At 42.0% G+C, this 24,211-nt stretch overlaps 1 protein-coding gene across 4 annotated transcripts in view; it reads left to right on the top strand.

Moving 5' to 3' along the window:
* Positions 1-24,211, top strand: part of FAT3 (FAT atypical cadherin 3) — a 318,771-nt gene that overhangs the window by 283,513 nt on the left and 11,047 nt on the right. For all 4 annotated transcript variants that reach the window (XM_065640507.1, XM_065640499.1, XM_065640520.1 and 1 more), the window contains 3 exons: positions 6,890-7,024; positions 8,010-8,167; positions 15,097-15,565. In XM_065640507.1, coding sequence (XP_065496579.1) covers positions 6,890-7,024; positions 8,010-8,167; positions 15,097-15,565 — 762 coding nt within the window. The remainder of the gene's footprint in view (positions 1-6,889; positions 7,025-8,009; positions 8,168-15,096; positions 15,566-24,211) is intronic.

Raw genomic sequence — 24,211 nt, 5'->3', positions numbered from 1 at the left:
TCAGTCCTCAAAGCAGCTGGCGGGCTGCTGGAGAGGCACTGTCGTTCTGCAGGCTGCGATCCCAGCCTCTGGACCATTTATAGAATCATAGAGTCACTTTGGTTGGAAGAGACCCTCATGATCATCGGGTCCAACCATAACCTAACTCTAGCACTAAACCATGTCCCTAAGAGCCTCATCTAGGAGTCTTTTAAACACCTGCAGGGATGGCGACTCCACCACTTCCCTGGGCAGCCTGTTCCAATGCCTCACAACCCTTTCCGTGAAGAAATTTTTCCTCATATCCAATCTAAACCTGCCCTGGTGCAACTTGAGGCCATTTCCTCTCATCCTATCACTTGTTACTTGGGAGAAGAGACCAACCCCCTCCACGCTCCAACCTCCTTTCAGGCAGTTGCAGACAGCGATCAGCTCTCCCCTCAGCTCCTGTTCTCCAGGCTGAACAGCCCCAGCTCCCTCAGCCGCTCCTCATCACACTTGTTCTCCAGACCCTTCACCAGCTTTGTTGCCCTTCTCTGAACTCAGTCCAGCACCTCAATGTCTTTCTTACAGTGAGGGGCCCAAAACTGAACACAGGATTCGAGCTGCGGCCTCACACGGCCCTCACATGGCCTTGAAGACTGCCGCGTGGGAGCAGTTGCAACAGGCAGCTTGTCCTGGTCCAGCTGGAGAGCTGGAAGGGTTCCCACCGCTCCCCTTCGCGCCACTGTGTGCTGCTTTCCCTTGGGTGACTCAAAAGACTTGGGGTGGGGTTGTGCGTGTCCAGTCTGCCATCCAGCCTGTAACAAAAAAATTGTCCAGAGCCGCTGATTTAACTATAGCTACCAGAGAGGTGAGAGCCTTGGTGCGTCTGACTTTCACAGAAATAAGAGGTCTTGGCGGGAAGTAAAAAAAAATCTGTGCTTTGCCTTTCTCCACATTAGTTAACGTTTAAGCCTCTTCTACTGTTTTTAATTAAAGGACCCACAAGAAAAGTCTTGGTATTTAGTTAAATACACAGACACACACTGTTTTATCACATAGGTGGTAACACAGACTTCTGAGGGCATATTAATTAGAGAATGTATGTGTAGTTTTGCTTTCATGAAGGCTGAAGACTAAGCCCAGTAAAAGAGTTAGAAAAATGCAAATACTTCTTTGATCAGTAGTTCTTGTACATGCACATAACTGCAGCAAGTCAGGAAAAAGTGCACAAAATACTAGAATAAATTTCTTCTGGCTTGTTTAACAAGACAGCATTAGCAAGATATTATCAGTATAATAAAAGTATTATACTTCTTTTGTTACTAGGATAGTTTTATGATCCAGTCCAGTAAATATTAATAGCTTGAATTATGACAAAGCCATTAAAATATTGCATATGTTTCCAGACATCTGATTCAATTATGACCCAGAAAACTTGAGTTTGAACTAATTCTCTCATTCTTGAAATATGTATCATACTTGGAGTGTTTTTCCCATTGGCAGATGTCACAGATATACACAATTTATGCATGCCAGCTGTGCATAACTTACCTAGATTACCTTTGTGAGCAAACGGAGTTATCTAACATGAAAATGCAAGGAGACTGTAAAGCGGGCGGTGGGTGAACTTTGGAGCTTCAGCAGCTCAGCTCTGGAAGGACAAGTTCGAAAGTTCAGGTGCATCAATCTAAGCCTTTACAATCAATAGAATTGAACTAAAGAGTTTTCTAATAACAGACTGTCTCCTTAGATTTCTGGCTCATTTGCTTGTGTTTGTATGAAAAATATTGTAACAAACTGGGGTTTGTTTCAGTGTGGCTATAGGGGCTCTGCAATTGCCAGTCTCCCACCACATGATGTGAGGTATGCAAACATCTGTCAGCGCTTGTGGGAAATAAAGATAGGAGGACCAGAATAAATTTATTCATGTAAAATAGTTCTCATTACATTCTCACTTTTCAGAAGCAGAAATCAATTCTGCATTTTTATTTTTCATGTAATTCTTTTGTGTTGAGACAAAGATACAGAGAAGAAGCAGGTTTTGCTGGGACTGCTTTGCTATGGAGCTGTTCTGCATTATAATCTTACAAAAGTGATATTACAGTAATATGTTTATGGGAAAGGACTAGATTGAAATCACCTTGACAAATGTAGGTGTATATCTACATCTGAACTGGTCACTCCAGGCCCCATCTGCAGACAGTGGAAAGAATGAGGTATTTTTAATGATGTGATACATCTCTCCTTAGATGTCTAAAATCAGTCGGATGAATCATGCCCTGAAGTTAGATGAGATGAATTCCATTTCAAGTGTTTAATATGGTTCTGGCTTAATAGTTTGAAAGAATTTTTCCAATAGACCCAGAAGTGTTCAGCAAATGTGCAGACATTCACATCCACGTTATTTAATCAAGTGAATAGCAATCCTGGACCACCTTCTCATGAAACCACGCAATTCATACTCTGTGGAACCACTTACAGTGTTTTGTGAGTGTTCAGACAAAAGGAAATTGTAGACTGTGATGATCTGCTCGTAATATGGGACCTAGTCTTCAGAGGTGGTGTGTGTCCTCAGCCCCACAGAGCACGTGTTGCCTCTTAAAGAGTAGTGTGTGTTTTGCAGGGTTGGGCATCAACAACCCAATTCGTACATGTACAACACACCTTTTCCAATTTTCAGGAATCACACATATACTAATGAGCCTTGAGTTGTCCTGGCGAGGTTGCCAGAAGATCGAAGGTGTCCTGTCTATGATTGGGAACAAAGAACTGCAGATAAATTTGATAGATCTGATTTTGCTGTAGTCCTTTTAGTGTTGCCCTTGAATAAGGAGAGATGTTTCTCCCTGTGAATATCACCCATTTAAGGCCCACACTGAGAATGCACCATATGGTATAAAACCTGGGAGAACTGAAGCGTGAAGCAGGGACATGAGAACTGTAGAACTGGGGCAAGTGGGAATTACTCTCTATCACTCAAGGGGTCTTAAGGGAACCTGTGATCAAGGAGCGGCTGGAACAGGTCAAATATCTCAGCTCATCTAAAACTGGGAGGGAATCTGATTCATTAGGACATACTGTGTGACACACACTTTTCCAAGGGCACTTGAGCTAACTGAAACCCATAGTTCAGTTGTGCAAAAACAAGTTTGTGGTATCTGCACTTCTCTGTATACAATTATCTTTGCCTGCAATATCTGGTCACCATGCTCCAAAAATAAACCAGATTGTGGCTCATGAGTTGACTGTCTTCCCTCTCTACTAACAGAATTATTAAACTGTTTTAAAGGTAACAATTTGGAGCTTTGCTTTATTTACTTTCTGGGACTTTGACTTTCAGTAGTCACCTTTCAAGATTTTTTCTGCAAGCAAGAGAAGCAGACTTTATTTTTCTTTTTTTTAAATATCCATACAGATTTAGAAGAATGGGCTCACAGAAAAACACCAAATATGTCAAGGCTCAAGTTAAAATTGTTAAAGCATTCAGTTTTCAAAACCTATTTACATTCCTGCAAGTGATCGTTCTCTGGATGGACACAAATTAAACAAATGTCTCATTTTGCAATGGAAGAGTGTTTTCTTCCTCAGTATACCAGTAGCGAGATGGTAATGCTTTTACATATTTTTGGAGAATTAAACTGAAGATGATCTGTCAAAATCAAGGGGGTCTATTCCGCCTTTTCCTGCCACGCGCTGGCTGATATTAGCTCATGTGTCTCTGTGATACCTTGTAGAGAACAACTTTGTTATTACCAGCGTGAGTTTCAGGGGAATGCTATGGCTTGTCTGGACTTGCCTGCAGAAGAAAAAAAGAGATCAATTCAAATCCATATTTCTCGAATCTCTTATTGGATGGTAAATAGACTGCTCTTTGGAGTGGAAATGCAACATTAGAATAATTCTATTTAAACTCAGACTGTAAACCTTTGATGTGGACAATGTAGCCTTGAACGGTTTCACAATTTTGCTCTACATAGTTATGAAATCATCCTGAAAGTGCATGTTAGCTGGGGCAATGCAATAATGCAGATTTGTACCTTATGTACTTATAACCATATAGACAGGCATAAAGCATTTCTTCTCCCAGGTCTGAATATTTTAAAACTTTTGTGACAGCTATGAAATCCTGCTGCAGCAGGATGAATAAAAAGTTGATTTGCTCGTAGTTTACCAGAAGAACTGTTCTTGGCCTGCCAGGATAAGCAGTTCCTTAGTGTATCACCACAGTTGCACTAAATACGTTAGATCCTTTCCATATATTTTCTTACTGTGGAAGGATGACTCTGAAGTACAAATCAGAGTTTGAATCAGCGAGGAAAACTGACAGAGATGGATAACAAAGGAAGCTATTGCTTTATTGCTTCATGTCAAAGATAGTCATAGGTTAGGCGATGTGAAAATTTGCAGAGCCGCATTTGGAAATCTCAGTGCCCCTTTCTGCTACACACTGATGAGCTGTGGGGCTTTCGTCCAAACAGCTTGTCTGTCAGCTACGCAGAAGTTCACTTGAATTACAGCCCCACGAAAGGTTTAGGCGTGTTCAGAGGGGAAATACACTCTGCGTACAGCAGAATGCTCTGTATTTGTCACATAAGAAGGAATTAAAATAGTCAAAAGAACCAAGTAGAAAATGCAAGGCAGCCTATAGAATATTTAATCACTTGTTATAATTTCAGAAATAATTGTTACTTGCCATTGAATTCCAAAGAATGTGGGCTTTTTCTCCCCCCAAAAATGTAAAAAAGCTATAGAAAACATCATATCTCTGTTAAATTCTGCAGACTTTACATTTAAATAGAGTATAGTTCTCTGGTGCAGAACCCTATTAAATGACATTTGTTTCTTGATTCCATAAGACTTAAAATGGGACTGTATATCGCAGCTGTTATTCCTGATAATGTTACCTACTAAAGTGATTAATAAAGATTGCCATGCATCATTTTCTAACAGTGCTACAGGCAGTACTGTAAATCGTTTACTGCATAGACCTCTCAAACAAATGTTTGACAAAGGAGGGGAGGATGTTAAAGATTAAATTGACTGTGCTGTACATCAAGCAAGAAAGACATTTACAGTCATTGCCATATTTGTAGTCAACCCATGTCCACTTTGAAACCCACGGTAGTAATTTTTCTTTTTCCAGAAAATACTTACAGTGCCAGATAATTTCAGCTATGCTTACTACGAGCCCTTCTTGCCTTGTACTGAAGTGTGAGCGCAATAAGATTCTTTCTTGCATTACTGTCAGAGATAGACTCTCTGACAGGTTGATTTCTTCCTTTATAAATTGTAAATAAAATACACATGCTCAAAAAAATAAAGCAGTTTTTGAATATGATAAAGGTCCTGTAATAAACAAGAACTGCCAGTATTCAGAAAGTGATGGGTAGGAAGGTGCTGACTTTTTATTGTTAAAAACATCACCTGCATGTATTAAGTGAATTCAACAAGCAAAACAAGAGACGCCTGTCCATTCCCAGCAACTGGCTTTCACTCTGTTGGAGCTCTAGCTGCAGAACAGAAGCAAGGGCAGGAAACCCTTTTTTCCTCCACTTAAAGATTACTTTTATCGCATCCACACACAGATGTCCAAAGGTAGAAGCTGACCCTGCTTCTGCCAGGTTCCTTCTTGCACCCAAGAAAAGGCTGTTGTGGAAGTCCTGAGAATTCATATATTAAGCAGCATTATTTGTAGACAGATCTGTTTAGACACCTTTAGACACCTTTAGAAATTTTAGACAAACCCCGTGGAATACTAGAAGTTCCTTTGACACTGACAGGCTTTAATGTAAGCCCTTGACATGCTCAGCTTGATATGTGTTAGGAATTTAGGAGGTTGTGAAGAACCTTAATGTAATTGCATCACACAAATATTTGAAGCAAAATTAAAACTCACTATTCCTCTGTCCCTTCAGATTACTTCCCTTATGAAGTTAGTGGCAGTTCTGTATTCACCTGTTCTTGGGCAAGATTAGATTCCATACTAATAAAAGATTTTTAGGAAAGAGCTGACACTAGCATTTGAAATAATTTTATCCAAATTATGTTCTTCCCCAAATACAAAAGGACACAGATATTTTGCCCAATTTATAATTATAAATTGCAGCTGGCTATTTAGAATATTAATCTTCTTCTTTCTTCAATTAAGTAATGACAACTAATACAGTCAACTTATTTTTGGTTTTCAGAATTTCTTCACTTTGAGTTCTTCGTGTTTAGAGCAAGTAATCCACTTTTTTTTTTTTTTTTCTGGGCATGTGCAGTTCCAGATGTAATGGTACCTGTGTAGTCACAACCAGAAGAAAGGAGGATAGATTTTGGCAGCCTGGGCAAGGTACACAATAGGATTTGAGATCTCAGACATGTCAGGAGGAACACGGGGACAAAGCAAGTTTGCCTGTGCCGTACGATCAGGCTGGCAGCATGTCCTGTGCAGTACGAGGATGAAAAGCCCAGCTGTCACTCCGTATCCCAGGAATGGCTTTTTCTTATTTTGTCTCCTAGAAAACTCTACCTCCTTAAGTTAGCTTCTCTTGGGTGTGCTGGGGCAAAAGGAGTGCATAGCTTCAGTCATTTGTTTTCTCATATCTCTAAATCCCTGCACAGGAGGCTTTGTGAGAAGATGAATGGCCTGAGAGTAACCACACGAATTATAAACCAGTTACTGCTCATAGTAGTTGGTTTTTATAATACATTGCCATGGGTTTTAGGGCAGCCTTTCAAGAAGAATCATAACCGTTTTTCTACGTATTTGTCCAAAGGACGTCTCTTCCATGAAGGTTTTTGGGCCTTTTTTTGTTATTATTGTTAAGCCATTCTTTGCTTGTACTGAAGTGTGAGATCAATAATTGTCTTTTATTACTCTGTAATGCTGAACATCATGCTTTACACTGTGTATCCATGACAGTATTTTAACTTATTGCAGGAGGACTCTGCCCGGGATCTAACGATCCCTGTCTGGAGAAGCCGTGCCCAGGGGACATGCAGTGTGTGGGGTATGAAGCCAACCGGAGACCATTCATCTGCCAGTGCCCACCAGGAAAGCTTGGCGAATGCTCAGGTGCATGTCACAGCACTAAAGGGGGGTATACTTGAACAACAAGGTGCTGCCATTCTCATTCTGTAGGTAGAGGTACCAGTGAAGTCAACGGAAGATCATAGAATCATAGAGTAGTTTGGGTTGGAAGGGACCATCAAAGCTCATCTAGTCCAACCCCCTGCCATGAGCAGGGACATCTTCACCCAGATCAGGTTGCTCAGAGCCCCGTCCAGCCTGGCCTGGGATGTCTCCAGGGATGGGGCATCCACCACCTCTCTGGGCAACCTGGGCCAGTGTTTCACCACCCTCATTGTAAAAAATTTCTTCCTCATGTCTGGCCTGAATCTCCCCTCTTTTAGTTAAAACCATTACCCTTTGTCCTGTCGTAACAGGCCCTGCTAAAAAATCTGTCCCCATCTTTCTTATAGGCCCCTTTTAAGTGTTGAAAGGCCACAATAAGGTCTCCCTGGAGCCTTCTCTTCTCCAAGATGTACCACTTAACCCTCCTCAACACTGGCACTTGGTGCATCTGTTTATAAGCCTGTAAAATACTTGGCTTTGGGGCTGTATGAAGACCATGATACAGTTTCCATTGGGAAGTTCCCACTGACTTGGTTGAATCCCAGATCAGTAAAACAAGCGCTGAGAAAACAAGACTTTTCCTAGAGATTCTTATGCCAGATGTTTTCCTGCCATGGGCAAAGCTCTATAATTAGCTCTTCTGCTTATGATTTAGATCACCAAAATTCCGGTCTTTATTAGTTAAAACACTACACCATCCCGAGAAGGAAGTTTCACAACAGTTGTTCGTTAATATAGTACCCTGTCTTATTTTCAGGGAAACAGAGTAGTAGGTGCCAGCTTTTTTTCCTATCGAAGTTTAGTTTGGTTTTTTCTTCCTAGACATTCTCATTATTTCTATAAATTCTTTAATTAACTTGACAGTTGAGGAATTATTTAAGGTGTCACTAAAAGAACATGTGTCTTTTCAAAATGGTTATTTCAGGCCACACTTCCCTTAGCTTTGCTGGCAATAGCTACATTAAATACCGGGTTTCTGAAAATAGCAAGAAAGAGGAATTCAAGTTGGCTCTCCGTCTGCGAACCCTGCAAAGCAATGGGATTATAATGTACACCAGAGCGAATCCGTGTATAATTCTGAAGGTAATTAAAATAACTTATCTTTTCCACAGTTGTTTTTCTTGATTATATGTTTTCTGTCGGCTCATGATTTGGGGAATGTTGTTCTCATTTCAGTTGTAGATTGATGTCACGGTTTGATTGTGGGGTGACAATAAAACCATGGCAGATGTATTGTTAACCCCCTCTCCCCACTCTTCCCCCTTCAGCCCCTCCCTCTCCCCCCTTCCCACTAAGGAAAGGCGATTGGGAGGGAAAGAAGGACAGAGAGAAGAGAGTTGGAAAAGTTAAAATATTTTACTAATGCTACCAATAAAAATAGAGAAAATAATACAAAATATACAAAGCCAATCTTGACAGTCCCGGCAGCTGCTCCGGCAGATGTGGGGCCGGCACCCGAAGTCCTGGACTGGACTCTGCAGCCAACCGGAGCTGGATTCAGTCTGTCACTAGGCCTCAGTTCGCAGGGACAACGCGCAAGGTCCTCTCCCAATGTCGGCCATAAGGAAAAGGGACGAGATCCTCGTGATCCCCCGCTTTTATATGAAGTATGATGTGAATGGGATGGAATACTTTAGTTGGTCAATTTTCAGTTCACCTCCTGCTTGCACATCTCGCAAGATGCATCATTATCAATGACCTTGCATTCCATTGCTATGTCTACCAAAACATCTATCTAACTTTCAGGAAAACTGCAGTTAGTAAGAAGATTTTAGCTGACAGGGAAATTCACTAAAAGGGAAACTTGTTTTTTCACAAAACCAGGACAATCGAGAAGATGAAGTCTGATCTGTTTCTTGCTAACAGGGAAAAACAGCAATTTCCACAATAGCAGCAGTAACAACAATCAAAAAAGCAGCTTGTTAGAGGTACTTCACTTGGAAAATGCTCCATTGGGTGCTGTTCGTTATAAGAACATTATGTGTGTCCGCATGCAGGAGCCAATCTGCACAAGATGTAAGATTTGGCCATTTACATGACCATAGAGGCAAAACGATGCGTGCTGAAATAGCTGTTCTTCCCCTGTGCCCATGCCTGTGGTTAGAGGATATGCCCTGACTGCTGTCCAGTTAATTCCAGAAACCAACTGCTTAGAACATTTCTCCTACCAAATATGAAGACTTCTTCACTTTTTAAATTAAGATTATTTATCCCAGAGCCTCATGCTTGGCTTTTAGGTAGGGCAGGATCTGCTGTTGCAGTGGGTATGTCCTTTTCCTAGGTATGGCCCTTGGCTTCCATAAGCATAGAGCTTAAAGAGAAGCAAAGCGTTACATTCAGCATGTTTTTCGAAGAAATGGCATAACTTAAAAGATCAGAAATTGCTAGGGGTTTGTTTGTGAAGGTCATTTAGCAGAGGAACATGAGACCAAGGTCTCACAGAAGTGCTCTATGGCAGGCAAATGGCATTATGCTCAAGGGATGTAGCCCTAGCAGGTCTCTTCAGGGCTGGCAGCTGATTCATGAACTGTACTTGTGGGATCCCTGAGATGCTTTCAAGCAAGTTACACTTAGACTTTCCAAGCATATGTTTCTTTGATTTGTAAACCAGAGGTAAGGCCATTTTTTATTTTTTTTTAACCAGGTATGTATGTTGTGAGATAAGGAAGTGCTCAGAAATGAGGCCATTAAGGAGATTAATTAGAAGTCTATAAATGTGAAGTTGTTATCATTTGAGCATTGCTTTCAATTAAATTAAACATGAGGAGAAGCTTTCCAAATAGAGGATAAAAAATGGGATCCTGTCCTCTTCTGAGCACTCTGGCATCACTCCAGCAAAGCACTTAATCGCTTGCTTAACTTCCTGTATTTGAACGCAATTGGAAATACTCACATACCTTAATTTTAAACATGTACTTGAGTATCTGCCGGATTAGCACCAGAGGGCCCAGCACCAACACTGAGCTCCAAACACTGGCAGAGGTGGAAGAAATTTAGACCCACCACACAGTACGAGCCCATGGGAGAATGAGCAGAAAACACGACCGCTATTGGGGCATATAGTGGCACTGATTTTTTTTGAAGCAAGTCTCCACCATCGCAGTCTATTTAAAAATTAATGCTGCAATATGGTTTTCAGTGTTTAAATGACCAGCTTAATTTTGGGAGCTCATACATTAGAGATAACTCCGGGGATAGGAATATTTCATAATCATAACCCAGTGTCCTTCTTGAACGAATAATCAATTCCATAGAGCAAACTGCTTGTCTGCTACTTTGCTGAAAGCCTACCAGCTACACTGTGTTGATACAATATAATAAGGGTGTTATTTATTCAGCTGTTTCAAATAAAGCGACTCATCCATCGATTTTGAGAGGTTGGCCATTTTTTTGGTTGTGTGCTCTGGCTTTTAAGGCAATTGGAGCAAAATGAGATGCAGGTCAATGGCCTTTTTTTTTTTCCTTTGAAAAGATTATGTGTGCCAAAACCAGGATCACCATTTCCTTTTTCCTATGTAGCATCTATCTGACTAAAGTAAGATTTAATAGTTTAAAGCATTACAAGGCCATTGCAGAAGAGAATTCCATATTTTATTTCATTTTTTTTCAGTGAATATCACAGAAAATCAGCTTGTTTTGTGAAATTTAAAAGATTAAAAATAAGTAAGAAAGACTTTTTCTCATCATGCCAGAAATATAGTTGTTAAATGGTAAAAAGCAAGCATATGTTCTTCCATCCAGGCAGTTAATGTGAAACTGCGCGTGTTTTAGTTAAGTCTACATTATACATTTTAATGCATTACTGCTTTATGGCTTATGCTGGATAAGACTGAAGCTTGGATATGATCCCCGTTATGTCTGGAGTTGAAACGAGTAATATTTTAATTAAATATACCATTTTACACAAACGAACCTGAAATCTAATTCGGCTAACGAAATATTTCCCCAGATAGATTAGTAGGCAGCACGCTGTATCCGTGGCGTGTGACTGCAGATGGACTGTGTGAGCCTAAGGGGGTCTCAGAGGAACCATTTGATCATTTTATTACCTGTGTTGATACACAAATATGGATGTTAGCCAGACACCTTAGCCAGGCTAATATTCTAATATAATTTACAGTATGTGTTTGGCTCCGTTTTGCTCAACAAATGAAACTGTTGAAACATAACAGATTGCATCAGCTTTTGGAACCTTGTCTGTTCTTTGTACTTCTCTACAGGTGAGGAATTTTGTGTCTGTAAGAGCACACATGCCTAAGGATGCGTTAACCTCTCTGTTCTAGAATTATAATGAGAGATACTGTAACTAAGCCCGGAAAGCTCTGAGAGGTGGAAGTGTGGTGGGAATTGTTTGCCTGGGTAGGGTGAAGCAGCATCTCTGCTTTCATCTTGGTGCAGAGGTGTCTGCTGGCATCGTAGGCTGCATCAGCAAGGGGCTGCAGAGTTTGCATCTCTCTGCTGTGAGCTGGAGTAACTCAAGCTCTCTTACACCACACAGATGGCGGAAAAAGCAGTGCCACACGTTCAGTCCTGAACTGAGACTCTGATGCTACCAGCCCTCAACCAGACCAGTCATCCCACTGACATTATTGTCCAGATAACTGCTGAGCCTGGGCAACAGCATTGGCCATTCGTTGGATTTCCACACTATTTGCTTGGATGTACCTCATTTACTAAGAAATTAACTTGAAGTTCAGCTTTTCTTGATACCAAGGTCCAGGCTATAATCAACGAGCCCCTTTTGGGGCCTGAACAGTGTCCCCAACACCACGGCGGTTACAGGGAATCACGGGAACGCCAGGGATTAATTCCCGAGTCAGAGATCCATGGTCGAATTCTACATGCTTAGAAGTGGAGACATCGTTTTGCCCTGTCGAGTGGAGAAACCTTCTCCACGCTGCCCAGCTGTTCAGCAGGCAGGACCTTTGCAGCCCCTGCTCCTTGCAGGACATTCCTGCTCTTCCTTCTCCTTCTAGGGCCACGGGGCCAGCAGGGGACAAATACATCCTCCCTGCCCTGATACGTCAGGGCCTGTGACCATCTGATGAATGAACGTATTTTTATGATCCCATTGCTAGGGGTATCTAGGCATATCACAGTATTTAATGTATGTATCCATAACGCAGTGGTGTGAGGTGGGGAAATGACGTTATCCCTCTTCCACTGATGGAGACCTGAAACTAATGACTTGCTTGAGATCCCAGAGGAAGAGTGTTGCAGAGTGTGGATTCCCATGGATATCTATCGTATCTCAGGCTAGTACTGTAAGCATCAGGCCATCCTTTCCAGCTTTCACTCTAGCCTGAGGTGAGGGTTACTTGTGCTGTTTTAATAAAAGGGAGGAAACGTGGTCTTTCAGGCAATATATATTTACTGTGTATGTCAGATAATCTGCCGGTAAAAAAAAATAAAAGTGGATGAGAAAGACGTATAAAACATATTTTAATGGCAAATCTTTTAGATCATCATGTCCCATATAGAAATGGTGTAATATTTATCCCAGGTGCTCATACGTGGTGGTGTATTTATAAAGATAATTGGAAAAGCATGTTCTGTGAGTAAGGGTAATAGCCATGCAGGCAGTAGGTCCTTCAGGGTATAGGTAGTCTTAGGGGAGGTGTATGTATATTATACACAATCAGTAGAATATTTGCCATAGGAAAAAGTCTTTTGAATTAGAAGTAAGTTAACTGCTTATCCAATTATGGCTGTTTTTCAAAATGTAATAGGTTGGCACGTATTTTTCTTTTTGATTTGTATTCTTGTTGAGCCAGACCACACTTTCTGAGCAGCGCCTTCAAGGTTTGTGGACTATTTTGTTGTGCAGGGAGAAAAGGAACTACTGCTCCATCTCTGGAGAGAAACCAGCTCAGTTTATCAGGGCATCTTGTTTACTGAGATTCCTCCTGAGCAAATGCTTTAGGCCCAATTTCAATCTACAGAAATAGTTTACAGCTGAGTTCTGAGTCCTGTAAGAAAAAAAATTAAATGAAAAATGATCCAGACATATTTTTCTATACATCCATTAGGCTTTTTTGATTGAGCTGTAAGAGTATCAGGCAACATCCATCCCTCAAGCATGTTGTATTAAATCATAGATCTCACTTAGTTTCATCACATCCTATGGATCAAAAACTTCAAAACAGGTAGCTGCCCATAGCAGGGGCTAATTCTTGTTCTTCTAGCTCTTTTTACATGTGTATTCCTTTAACACCTCTCATGCCACGCGGAGTAAGTAGGTAGCTGGCATTTACAGGGAGCTTGTCACATGCTTAGCATCTCTGTGTGTCTCCCTCCAAACAATTGCAGAGTGCTGAAGTGGTGTAGTTTACACCCCGACTGCCCAGTGTGACTTGGCTTGAGGTTACAGCCCAGTTCTAATTCAGTTGGTCAAGAGACTGACGTCTGGAAAGGAGAAGGAAGTCCCGAGATCATCAGAACTCAATATTTTACCCTTAGCTTTCCTCCAGGTAGTTTTGTGAACCTCCAGGGACAGTAAAATGCTGATAATGACACAACAGCACAGTCTGCTCCTGTAGATTAACAGTATCCCATTTACCTTCAAGCCACATCAGAGAGCCTGACAGAGAAGAGTTTGAGCACCAGTTCAGACACATGCCAAGGGATGTCTCTAGCTAACACAGTTTTAAATGACTGTTCATGCCAAAAACGGCCAAAAATGGCCAAAGACAGATGGACACAATGCAGCATGTTCACATCTGCATTACTCATGCCAGTTTAGCAGGCCACCAAAGCTCTGGAGGGGTCTTGCATTGACAGCTATGGCAACTCTGCTTTACTGGAGGAGAGCAATAGGTTTGTGTTACAGATAGACCAGTGAGAGTACAATGTGTGCTGCAGGGAAGGATGAAAAAGGACACAGCACTTGAACTTTTCAGGGGGATAAATAATGGGACAGAACTGTCTTGAGATGGGGTTTGCAGAAATAAATACTTCCTAGAGCATGACATAAAGGTAAAATAACTGCAAGAGCTTTCAGAGAGCTCGAATCCAACTAATGTGTCATAAGAAATTATTTCCAGCCTTGTCAGCCATTTTAAACTTATCTGCCATCTGTTAAAGTAACCTAAAATCTTTGAGTAAACTGCTAATTGGGGGAGCAGCACTTCATACCTATTCCCTCACTCTGCACTTTGCCTGCCCTAGCAGGCTGGCACAGATTTTCCCTTTATGAGGACTTCAGGTGGGTGAGAGGCATGAGGGAGAGTGAGAAATCCTAACAATTGCTCTGAAGTCATGAACCCAGCATAAATACCAGGAAAGGAAGAAAAGTAGGAGCCATCCTATGTCATCGACGAGGTATACCCAGAACAGGTAGTATAGCATGCTTGGAAAATAACTGATTTTTGATCAACCAGATTCTTACTATTGTCCATAGAGGAACTGAACTTGTGACACTTAAGGACAAATCCACACCTTGCTGAGATGCTCCGAAAGGTTAGAAAGGCACAGGATGTGTGCGTGAGCAGAGCACCTAACATCCCCAGCTGAAAGCAGTGGCCACTGACCTTGCCACAGCCTCTTTCAAACAGCCGCTGGCCCTGAGGAACTGTCCTTTGGTAGCATCAGCGACCAGGAGCAGATGCAGAGCACATGGGTGGATGGCAGGACTTGCTCAGAGAGACACGACTGCTTAGCAGCAGAGCCAAGAGCAGGACACGGGTCCTCGAGTCTACGCCCATTTCAGTGAGATATACTGTTATCCCAGTCCTCTCCTGTGTCTACATCTGTATTTTTATATTTTTTCTGTATTTTCAGTTTGCCTGCGGTACCTGGCTTTGGGTAAATTCTAAGTAGGCTGATATGTATCACCTTATATTTTTGCTGATGACAAAGGCGCAGCTTTTTGCTGTTATAGTGTCATGTCGGAGAGCAGCTTTAACACTGTATAGACTGTCTAGAAGTTTTCTATGTCTCCACATTCCCTGTGCAAGCATATTACCAGACAGCCAAGCTCCTGAAGTGCTTTGATTTCTGTTTTCCTCCCTCAGATTGTCGATGGCAAACTGTGGTTCCAGTTGGACTGCGGAAGTGGCCCGGGAATCCTGGGAATTTCTGGCAGGGCCGTTAACGATGGAAGCTGGCATTCGGTCTTCCTGGAGCTGAATCGCAATTTCACCAGCTTGTCCCTGGACGACAGCTACGTGGAGCGCCGCAAAGCCCCCCTCTATTTCCAGACTCTCAGCACCGATAGCTCCGTGTACTTCGGCGCCCAGGTGCAGGTGGATAACGTCCGCAGCCTGACCGACAAGAGAACAACGCAGGTGTTGAGCGGCTTCCAGGGCTGCCTGGATTCAGTTGTCCTAAACAACAACGAGCTGCCGCTCCAGAACAAGCGCAGCAGCTTTGCAGAAGTGGTTGGTCTGACGGAATTAAAGCTTGGCTGTGTCCTCTACCCCGATGCCTGTGAGAGGCATCCCTGCCAGAACGGCGGCACCTGTACCGGCGTGCCATCTGGTGGTAAATGCTTTGAATTGCTTTATGGGCTCCCACCCCCTCCCCATTTTCCTCTACAATTTATTGCCAGAGATGGTTTAATGCAGCAACATGCTTGAAAAATCTCCTGAACTCTATAAAACTCTGATAGGTATTGCAAATTGTGTAAAAGCTGTTTGCTCTATAAATAACGGTGAAATGGTGCCCCTTCTCATTGCATTAGTGTTCCAGGAGGAAATTGATTTATTGGCTGTTGGGATAATCCAATTTCTATAGAAACCAATAGAATCACAATTACTGTAATGCTCAGCTGAATTTTTCAGGATCCATTTACAGCATCGGAGGCTGTACACAAAGTGGTGTGTGGCGATTTCAAACGTCCATCACAGATGCAACAACACTGTTGCTTTTCTGTGTTTCTGAAGCTGTCACAAATAATTACTGAGCTGTCTACAAACACTTTGGTCCTTTTGTGAGTGAGTAATTTGATTACATGTCTGCAAGGAAAATAGTGAGTCCACGCCATTATAAACCTCTCCCCAGAAGTGTATTTTACAGCTTCCTCAGAGGCCTGAGTGCTTCAAGGTCTAAGTAGTATTATCCAGAGTTTATAGGGCATTGATTTAAACTGTGCTCGTGTTGGAGTTTCTTATCCAGTAGTTATACAGTGGTTTGTTTGATTTGGTGCCAGTGACTTAGTACCCACTAGTGTAGTACACAAATTACCAGACCAGAAGAACAATCAGTGTCTTATCAGGAAAAAAACAAATGGTGTACGTGTAGGACATTTCCTCTAGGACTGTTCTCTCTCTGCAGTGTTCAGGTTTCTTGTCCAGTTCCCCATATTGTATGAGCAGGCAGCACTGCTCACCTTTTCTGGCAGACTAAAACTTTGTCTCAGTGAGCTGGCAAGATCTTACCACCCCTACCTCCTAGCAAGGACATTTTACAGGCTGAAGAGGAGGGTGCTCAACAGAGAGGTCTTCTGCAAGTTCAGAGCTTTCCATCCACTTATTCTCAGTGGTTTTGGCCATGGTTCCCTAGGGAAGTTCCCACTGAAGTCTTTTCGTATGGAGCATTTAACCACTGTCCAGGGCTTTCTACTTTAATGTGTCCATACAGTTCCCTTGCACACGCAACTGTTATTTCTGTTTTACATTGTTTTAAGCCTAGTTCTCGTATTTCCTTACTGACTCTCCTCTCTCACACAAATTTTTTTCTAAACTTCAGGAACTTCCTAAACTAGAGAACAGTTTAGATTTCAAGGCTGAAATCTGGTGAGATCTGGGCAAAAGAAGAAGTTTCTCATTTGGATAACCCTGCCCCTATAGAGGAAGCCCTGACAATGTGAATTTTCTGATGCTGCGATGTCTCAGCTAGCATCCCCTCTGGATCCTTGGCTTTGATTCAGCCACCTCTTTTCCCGTGCCACGGCAAAGGATGCGTTAGGGATGCTGTCGGCTTTGCTGTCGCTGGAAGGAAATGGGAGAACAGTTGGGAGGAATGAAGCACAGCACTGGCAGGCCAGGATGTGATGTGCAGCACGAGGACAAATGTTGCTGCATATCTGTGTCATTAAGTGTCTTTATTTACCAAGGGAAGGAAAGAAAATGAGGGCTGCACAACAAGGGCAAAAGAAAATCATTCTGAGGCAGAAGAATGCTGCAGCCACTGTGAGAATTGCTAAACAAGATTATTTAAATCCCTAGGAAATACTGCTGTAATATGTACATGGACATAGCATGGCTTTGATTCACACTCCATACTTAATAAATGAGGTTAACCATTTGCCAAGCTAGCATCCTAGGAAGCATGAGAACAGCTCCTTCTATTGATTTTGTTTGAGTGTGTTTACAATATTGCTCAGCAATCTCGTGATGAGTAAATTGAAACCTTTCTAATGAAACGCTTTACAGTAATTCTTTTTCTCCCAGTGCCATGTGCATGCCAATTCAAAAGGAGGGGAGCAGTGAAGCGGGGGAGAGACAGGCGGTGCTGGAGATTGGACCCATTTTGTTACTGGAATGGCACGCACCATTTTCACGTCAACATAATTCACCGCTGGAAAGCAGTCATGGAACTGATTTAACTTGCCTGCGTTCCTGCCTCGGCGAGGGGGCACGTGCCCTGCGGGGATGTTTCGGCTGCCTGCCGTTAAAAAATCTGTTCGCTGTTTTCACTGCCTCAGCAGTGTATGTAAATAAAGGATTGTTATAAAGCCATCACTCCAGCGCAATGGGCCCTGACTGTACGTCAGTGGTTGTGCAGCCCAGCCCACAAGGAGAAGGCATGGACATTTTTGTTTCCACCAGGCAAAGAGATGCTGTTGTTAATGTCATCCATATGCGAAAAGGCCACGTAATTACATTCCATACAGCAGAGAGCCCAACAGCATTGCAAATGCTAGTTCTGGACCCACAAATTGCATGCATTTAAGAATCATCAGCCATTGTATTTGCTGACATATATGTTAGCAGCTGACTTTCATTTAAAATAGAAAAAAAAAAAAAGTAATAACTCTTCATTTTTTATCTTAATAAAGAAAATGGCAACATTTTTCTTTTTTGGTGGGGGAAAGCATTCAAAAATATACCACGCAAAGCTCTTTTCCCCAGTCTGAGGGCACTCAGGAGCATCAGGATCTCCTGACTAATATTTTCTGTGATATTATCCTCCTGTTAAAGTTTCTGGAGAATAGTGCTCTTTTCCTAAACAAAGAGAATTTGGCATAATGATAGGATTTGTTCCAAGAAATAAATCCTCTAATTTGAATTTTACAAAGCAGATTTCATATACTGTTAACATCTTACAAAAACCCTACTGTGCTGTACAAGGAAATTGAGAGGAAAAGAAAGCTCAGATTTATAGCTAACTTTTAAAAGTAAACAGTCAAGCAAAGGTTATCCCACATTATAACATGAAAGAGCTGCTGGCTACAGGCCAGAAATCAAAAGGGTCTTGTCAAATTTACATATAATTTGCATAAATTGATCATCTAAAACTCAAACCTCGATAATAGTATTCCTGTTGCGGGATCTTCCTTTCAATAGAAATGCCTACTGCCCTGTTCACCATTAATAAGAAGCTTCCTCTCATTACCTTCCACTTCATCCCATGGTTGTGGGAACAGGGTAATATTACAGCTCCGTTTGGGGAATTGCTGAAGCGATGCTTTGTACGCACTAGGAGTGTGTCCACGTTGCTGCTGCCAGGGTTCCTATGGGTAAATTCACAGGAATTTCAAAGTGCCTGGCACAGGAACAACACTGTGTATGGGCTGCACAGAGCTCAGGACCAATGGCAAAGGTTTTGCCCCAAAAGAAGAGTCAACGTAGGACTGGTTGACCCATGCTGGCTGTGTGAACTTTGGGGTTGTCCTATGCAGGGACGGGAGTTGGACGCGATGATCCTTGTGGATTCCTTCCACCTCTTCTATGCTTCTATGATTCTTTCTGTCCGACCTCTCAGCATATTGAACAGGAGGACAAAACAGGAACCTCAGTCTGCAGCAGGGAGCATAGGCAGCTCAGGTGCTCCAAGACATCACTGAGAGTACAGAGGAGCCTCTCTGCTTTCAAAATCTGGTCTCTGGGCCAGCAGAAAGCAACCATGACGTGAACCTCTGCTTGCGCTCGTCTGTTCCCACAGGTCTGAATCAAGTCCCGCGGCAGCAGCGTCTGCCCAGCGTTGTCAGAGGTTAAAGGGAGGACACTGTGTATCCAGGGACCCCGCGAGGAGATGCTATATATGCTTAAAAGGGGCTGGGGAAGGAGGAAGAGCATTCACCAAGTCTGACAGCTCAGGAGACTCCTGGCAGAAAGAGCTATATACAACTTCAGGACAATTTTCTTGGAGGCAGTGGAAACCACAGCCTTGAAATACAGGCTACATTCTTCCACAATTTTCAGTCCCTACCTATAAGTATGGGTCGGTAAAGATATTTTAAAGATAGCTTTCGCATTTTGAAACCTGACAAACAGCATGACTTTCAGAAATGGCTTGGCTCTTTGTACTGAAATTTCCCAAGAAAATTCAACCAAGTGTTTAAAGTGCGGTTAAGCTATAAGCTGCTGAATATGAGGTCTTAAAATTGGAAATGTCACACAACCTTAATCATAGAGTGTTGTTACCAGGTCTGCCAATAGTAAATGTATGTTTATCTGCCTGAATAACAACATGAGCAATCACAGCAATAGAAGGCTTTACTGTAATCAAATCTGAACACCGCACCAAGCTTTTCAACCACAGAGACAAGCCTCGTGCTTGTAAAGCCTGCAATTATAAATATAGTTACTTCCTTTTAATTTGGTCAGTCCTATATACATCTGGCTTTGATTGGAGTAAATGGCTTATACCAGTAGGCAATTTTATTTGAACATGAAGCATTTGAGCAGAAACATCTCCTGAGCAAAGGATCGTGGACAGTGTGAGGACAGAAAGTTCTTGCTTTCTCTCTCCCCCTCCCTTTTTTTTTTTTTTTTGAAAACCTGGCACTTTGGTGGTGGTTTTAATACAGGTTTTAGAGCATGTTGGCAAGATTAACATACAGGTGCTTTTGAGGATTAGATAGTTCATAAGCATGAGATCAGGGAAAAATTGGTATATTAATACCACAGTCATGAACTGACCTGGTCTTATGTTTTTAATCTTGCTTTTCTCACACAGAAACACACCAGCATGCTGTAATGTGGGCATACCAAATGCACATCAGTTAATTTTTTTAAAAGCTTTTTAGAAATTTGGAGGGTTTTATTCTTTTTTGTAACTACGCTCTTAGAAATCTGGATTTAAATTCCCAGTTTCAAAGCACATACATGCCAATCTTTTCATAGAAAGCACCAATTTAACAAAGGCTAAGGTTAATTTTCGTACCAACTAGAGGCAAGAGGCAATCATCTGTTTGAAGACAAGTTAAATCTGAGGTGGCAGGAATATGTATGTCCGAGGAACATACAGTTGCTGAGCGAGGTCCTCTTCACCTTCAGTTCTTCTCACCGGTTAACTTGCCATGACAGACTGTGTGAGCAGGGCCAAGGGCAGGCTTGTGTCTGGACATAGAGTTCGTCAGGTCTAGCTGCACAGCAAGTAAAAAAACTACATGGGGAGATCAAATGGAAAAGCCAAAGTATATAACAGATAAAAGCCAGCTCCTCTTGCCTGTGATAGATAGAAACAGGAGCATACACATGTTCAAAAAAAAAAAAAAATTGGCAGAAGTCCGGAGCATTCTCTTTAATAAAGCCAAGTAAACCTGAGGACAGACAGACGTTCAGATGCTCAGGCTGGCAATGCTACCAACGGAGACATTCGCTGCATAACAGCATCCCATCTGCTGATGGCACCATGCCCGCCTTTTGCCACTGTCTCTGCTTATTAAGCGCCAAGCAAACATAGGTGTAGGCAGGAAGCCTGTGTAGTGTCCTCGCTTACAGCATGGTGCTGCTCGGTAAGGTCTGGGATGAAAAAACCCTTTTCCTCTGGACAGGGACATGTCAGCAAGGCAGGGGGAGAAGCTGTTGGAGTCAAAGTGAGAAGATGAGACTCAGCTGCATAGAGGGGACTCAGATTACTGGAGGAGCATGAGAGAAGCCTTATAAAACCAGAAAGCCCAGAATTATGTGTAAGCAGGAGAGGGCTGTGTCTACATGATGCTGTAGATCACTAATGAGCTTTGACGTGAATCTTCTGATCATCCCCTCTTGCTGTGCTGTGGTTCCCGCTGTGGAGATGTGAGGTCTCAGAGAGCAGGACCAGGCTTCCCTCTGGAAGATGTGCACCAGGAGTGCAGCTAACGTGCTCCTAAAGCCCTGAAATGTGTGCACTGAGGATGCCGGGTCCTCAGCACCAACTGTTTTGCTCCACAGACCCACTGCCATTGCTTTGCAGGCCTTGCTAATGTAGGCATAGCCTAAAAGGGGTGTAACGTTGGTCACAGCTTGTTGTTGCTCTCAGGTCAGCTGTTGGTACAGGATGCTGTGGCACATTCTGAGAGTCTTGGGGTCCCACTCCAGCAGCATTGCAGATGTGTTTACCAGAGCTTTCTGTCTCTTTGCACTGATTCCCTCTGAAGAAATACAGTGGTGACATCACAAAATTTGCTGCCTTGGAGAATGCACATCAACGTTTTCCAGCATCAGTGTGCAAAATGAAATATTAATATCTCTTGGAGATATGAAGATGTTCTGTATGATCTTAAAATGTTCATGAATTTCCAAGACTTCCCAGTGCCTTCATGGTGAACAGGAACAAGCCCTAGATTGCTTGAAAGGGTATTTTCATCCCCTGCTGAGAGGACAGGGCACTTGGCCTTTTCTTCAGCTTGCGCTCAGACATGGGAAGTTTGCTTATTATTCTTGTGCTAAATGGATGGGAAGAAAAGCATGATACATTACATGGATATTAAATTAAAAGTGTATAAAAACTCTTTGTTAGACCTAGGATGCACTCTTGACCAAAATGGTTTTCTTTACGATTGGTCTTTGTCCATGGCCATGTGGCTACAATGTCCAGCAGCGGGCAAAATTACAGCCTCTGCTGAGAGATTTGGAGAGGGATAAAAGGTCTGGCAAGTCTGCTGGCCAAGTCAATGTGCGCTGTGCTCTGAGCCATCATATTAGCTCTTCGCTGCCCTACTCCATGAATTTTGACATATGCTTTGCTGTGTTGGAGACCTCCTGGGCGAAGGCTCTGCAGCTCGGAGCACGTGTGTCACAGGAAGGATCTGTGGCTTTTGCAAGTGGCTCAGAGTTGGCAGGTGCTTGGCAGCGCTTCCAACGGGAGGAAAAGTCAGTGATACACATTGTGCTTTAATACTGTCTCATTTTATTGCCTTTTTTATTTCTAACTTTGATCACTAGACTTAGAATCTATACTGTTTCAGTCTTCTAATACCTGACTGTGTTTCACCATCATTAAATCAAATTCAGTCAAACATGCAGGCTTTTGGAAGCACACTTTTCATTTTGGTTCTTATGTTGCCCAATACAGCTCTGACCCATCTGGAGCATTCAGTTTATCCCCTCATAGTATAAAATGTTAATTGAAGTTAGTACATCTTTAATATAAGCAATAGGCAACAACAACAATGAATAAATCCGTGTTCCTTTTATACTTAGTGGTAAAAGGATTATTTTTTTTTTTACCAAATCAAAATTTCTTAAGTTTTTTCTGCAGTGAATAAATGTAACAGAATGTGTCACAGACTGAGAACCCAGAACTTAATCAGCTGAAACAAACAAAAGACATGGAAATAAATCAATTCAAAGGCTTTGTATTGTGAATGTTTGGCAGCTAGTAACTTAGGTACAGAAGGTTGGTTTTTAAAGTCACTTTAAAGTTATGTAGGTTTAAAGTATCAGTTAGGAAATAGACCATATCTATTCTGCTGTTATATAAGGCAACAGATTTGTTTATGAATAAAATGTTTTATATTTGAAGTGAACATTTTCATTTCACTTAAACTCATTGATACCATAAAAATATATAAAACGTTACTGCAAATATTTGAACTATAGATGTCACTGTTCAGTCATAAAATGAACAACCTTAACGGCCTTATTTATTCATGCTGTGATTTCTACCTGCAGTATTTCTAGATCAGCTACTTTGCCAGCTAACAGTAAATCTTTCATAGGGATTGCATCAAAATTCAGTACCCGGTGCAGTCACAGTTTTGTATTTCTTCAGTCCCAGATCTCTGCAGGTCCAGAAAGTTGTTCAGACTGTTGGTGTGAGATATGTAAAACACATGAAAAAATAGCCCCCATCTTGCTGATGCTGACCAAATATGCTTTCTAGGAATCCCCAAAGGCAAATCATTTATCTTCTTGACTTTGCAACCTTGAAAACAGCAGTGCTTCTGTCTCCCTTCTTGTATCAGGACAACAAAACAGCATGATATTTGAGTATCTGTTTCATTTATCTTCAATTAAATAGGACTGGACTCTTGACTGAATACACCAGTAAGTCTGGTTCCAAGTTTGTTCTTTAAATCCTGTCCTCATGAAAGAATTTAATTAGACTAACTGAACAAGGCGAATTGAACCGAATAGGACATAAAAGATATGAGAGTCTTAATGCAGAATTGCTTTTGCCTTGTGCCTCCACTGGGGTTTTTCCACATTGTTTCCATGAAATTCTTTTCCTTGTATTATGAAGTTTATAGCTCATGCCTGGATGAGGCACTCTGTAAAAGTAGTAATTATCACTATCAAGTGTTTTATTACTGTCACATCTCTACTATGTCATCCTTGTAAAAGGCAGATGTGGAAAAGTTCTCAGCTCACGTATTTATTCTTTGGTTAAGCCCCAAATGGAATGTGAGCTATGACTATCAGCAAATACGGTCTGTATTTTCAAAAGTATTGGGAGACGCATCCTTGATCTGGAATATTTCTTGTCCCCAAAGTCGTGCATGGATGGCATTTATTCTTATCTGAATCATGATGATCAGGATGGTCTGGGCTGCAGCTGTTCCTTTGATCCCTGGTTGTAGACATGAGCTCCAATTGTCCAGGCATCACAGATAAACAAACTACTGGCATTAGTGTGGACCACACAGCCGTACCAGAATGAGTATAAACCTCTCCTTTCGCTCAGAGTTCAATATATTATTTTGGAGTAAAGTAGCCTAATGGATCCCCTTGCTTCTAGACAGACACAGCGGTAAGC

Source organism: Caloenas nicobarica, chromosome 1 (genome assembly GCF_036013445.1).
Source record: "Caloenas nicobarica isolate bCalNic1 chromosome 1, bCalNic1.hap1, whole genome shotgun sequence".
NCBI lineage: Eukaryota > Metazoa > Chordata > Aves > Columbiformes > Columbidae > Caloenas > Caloenas nicobarica.
This window is presented reverse-complemented; position numbering and strand designations above follow the sequence as displayed.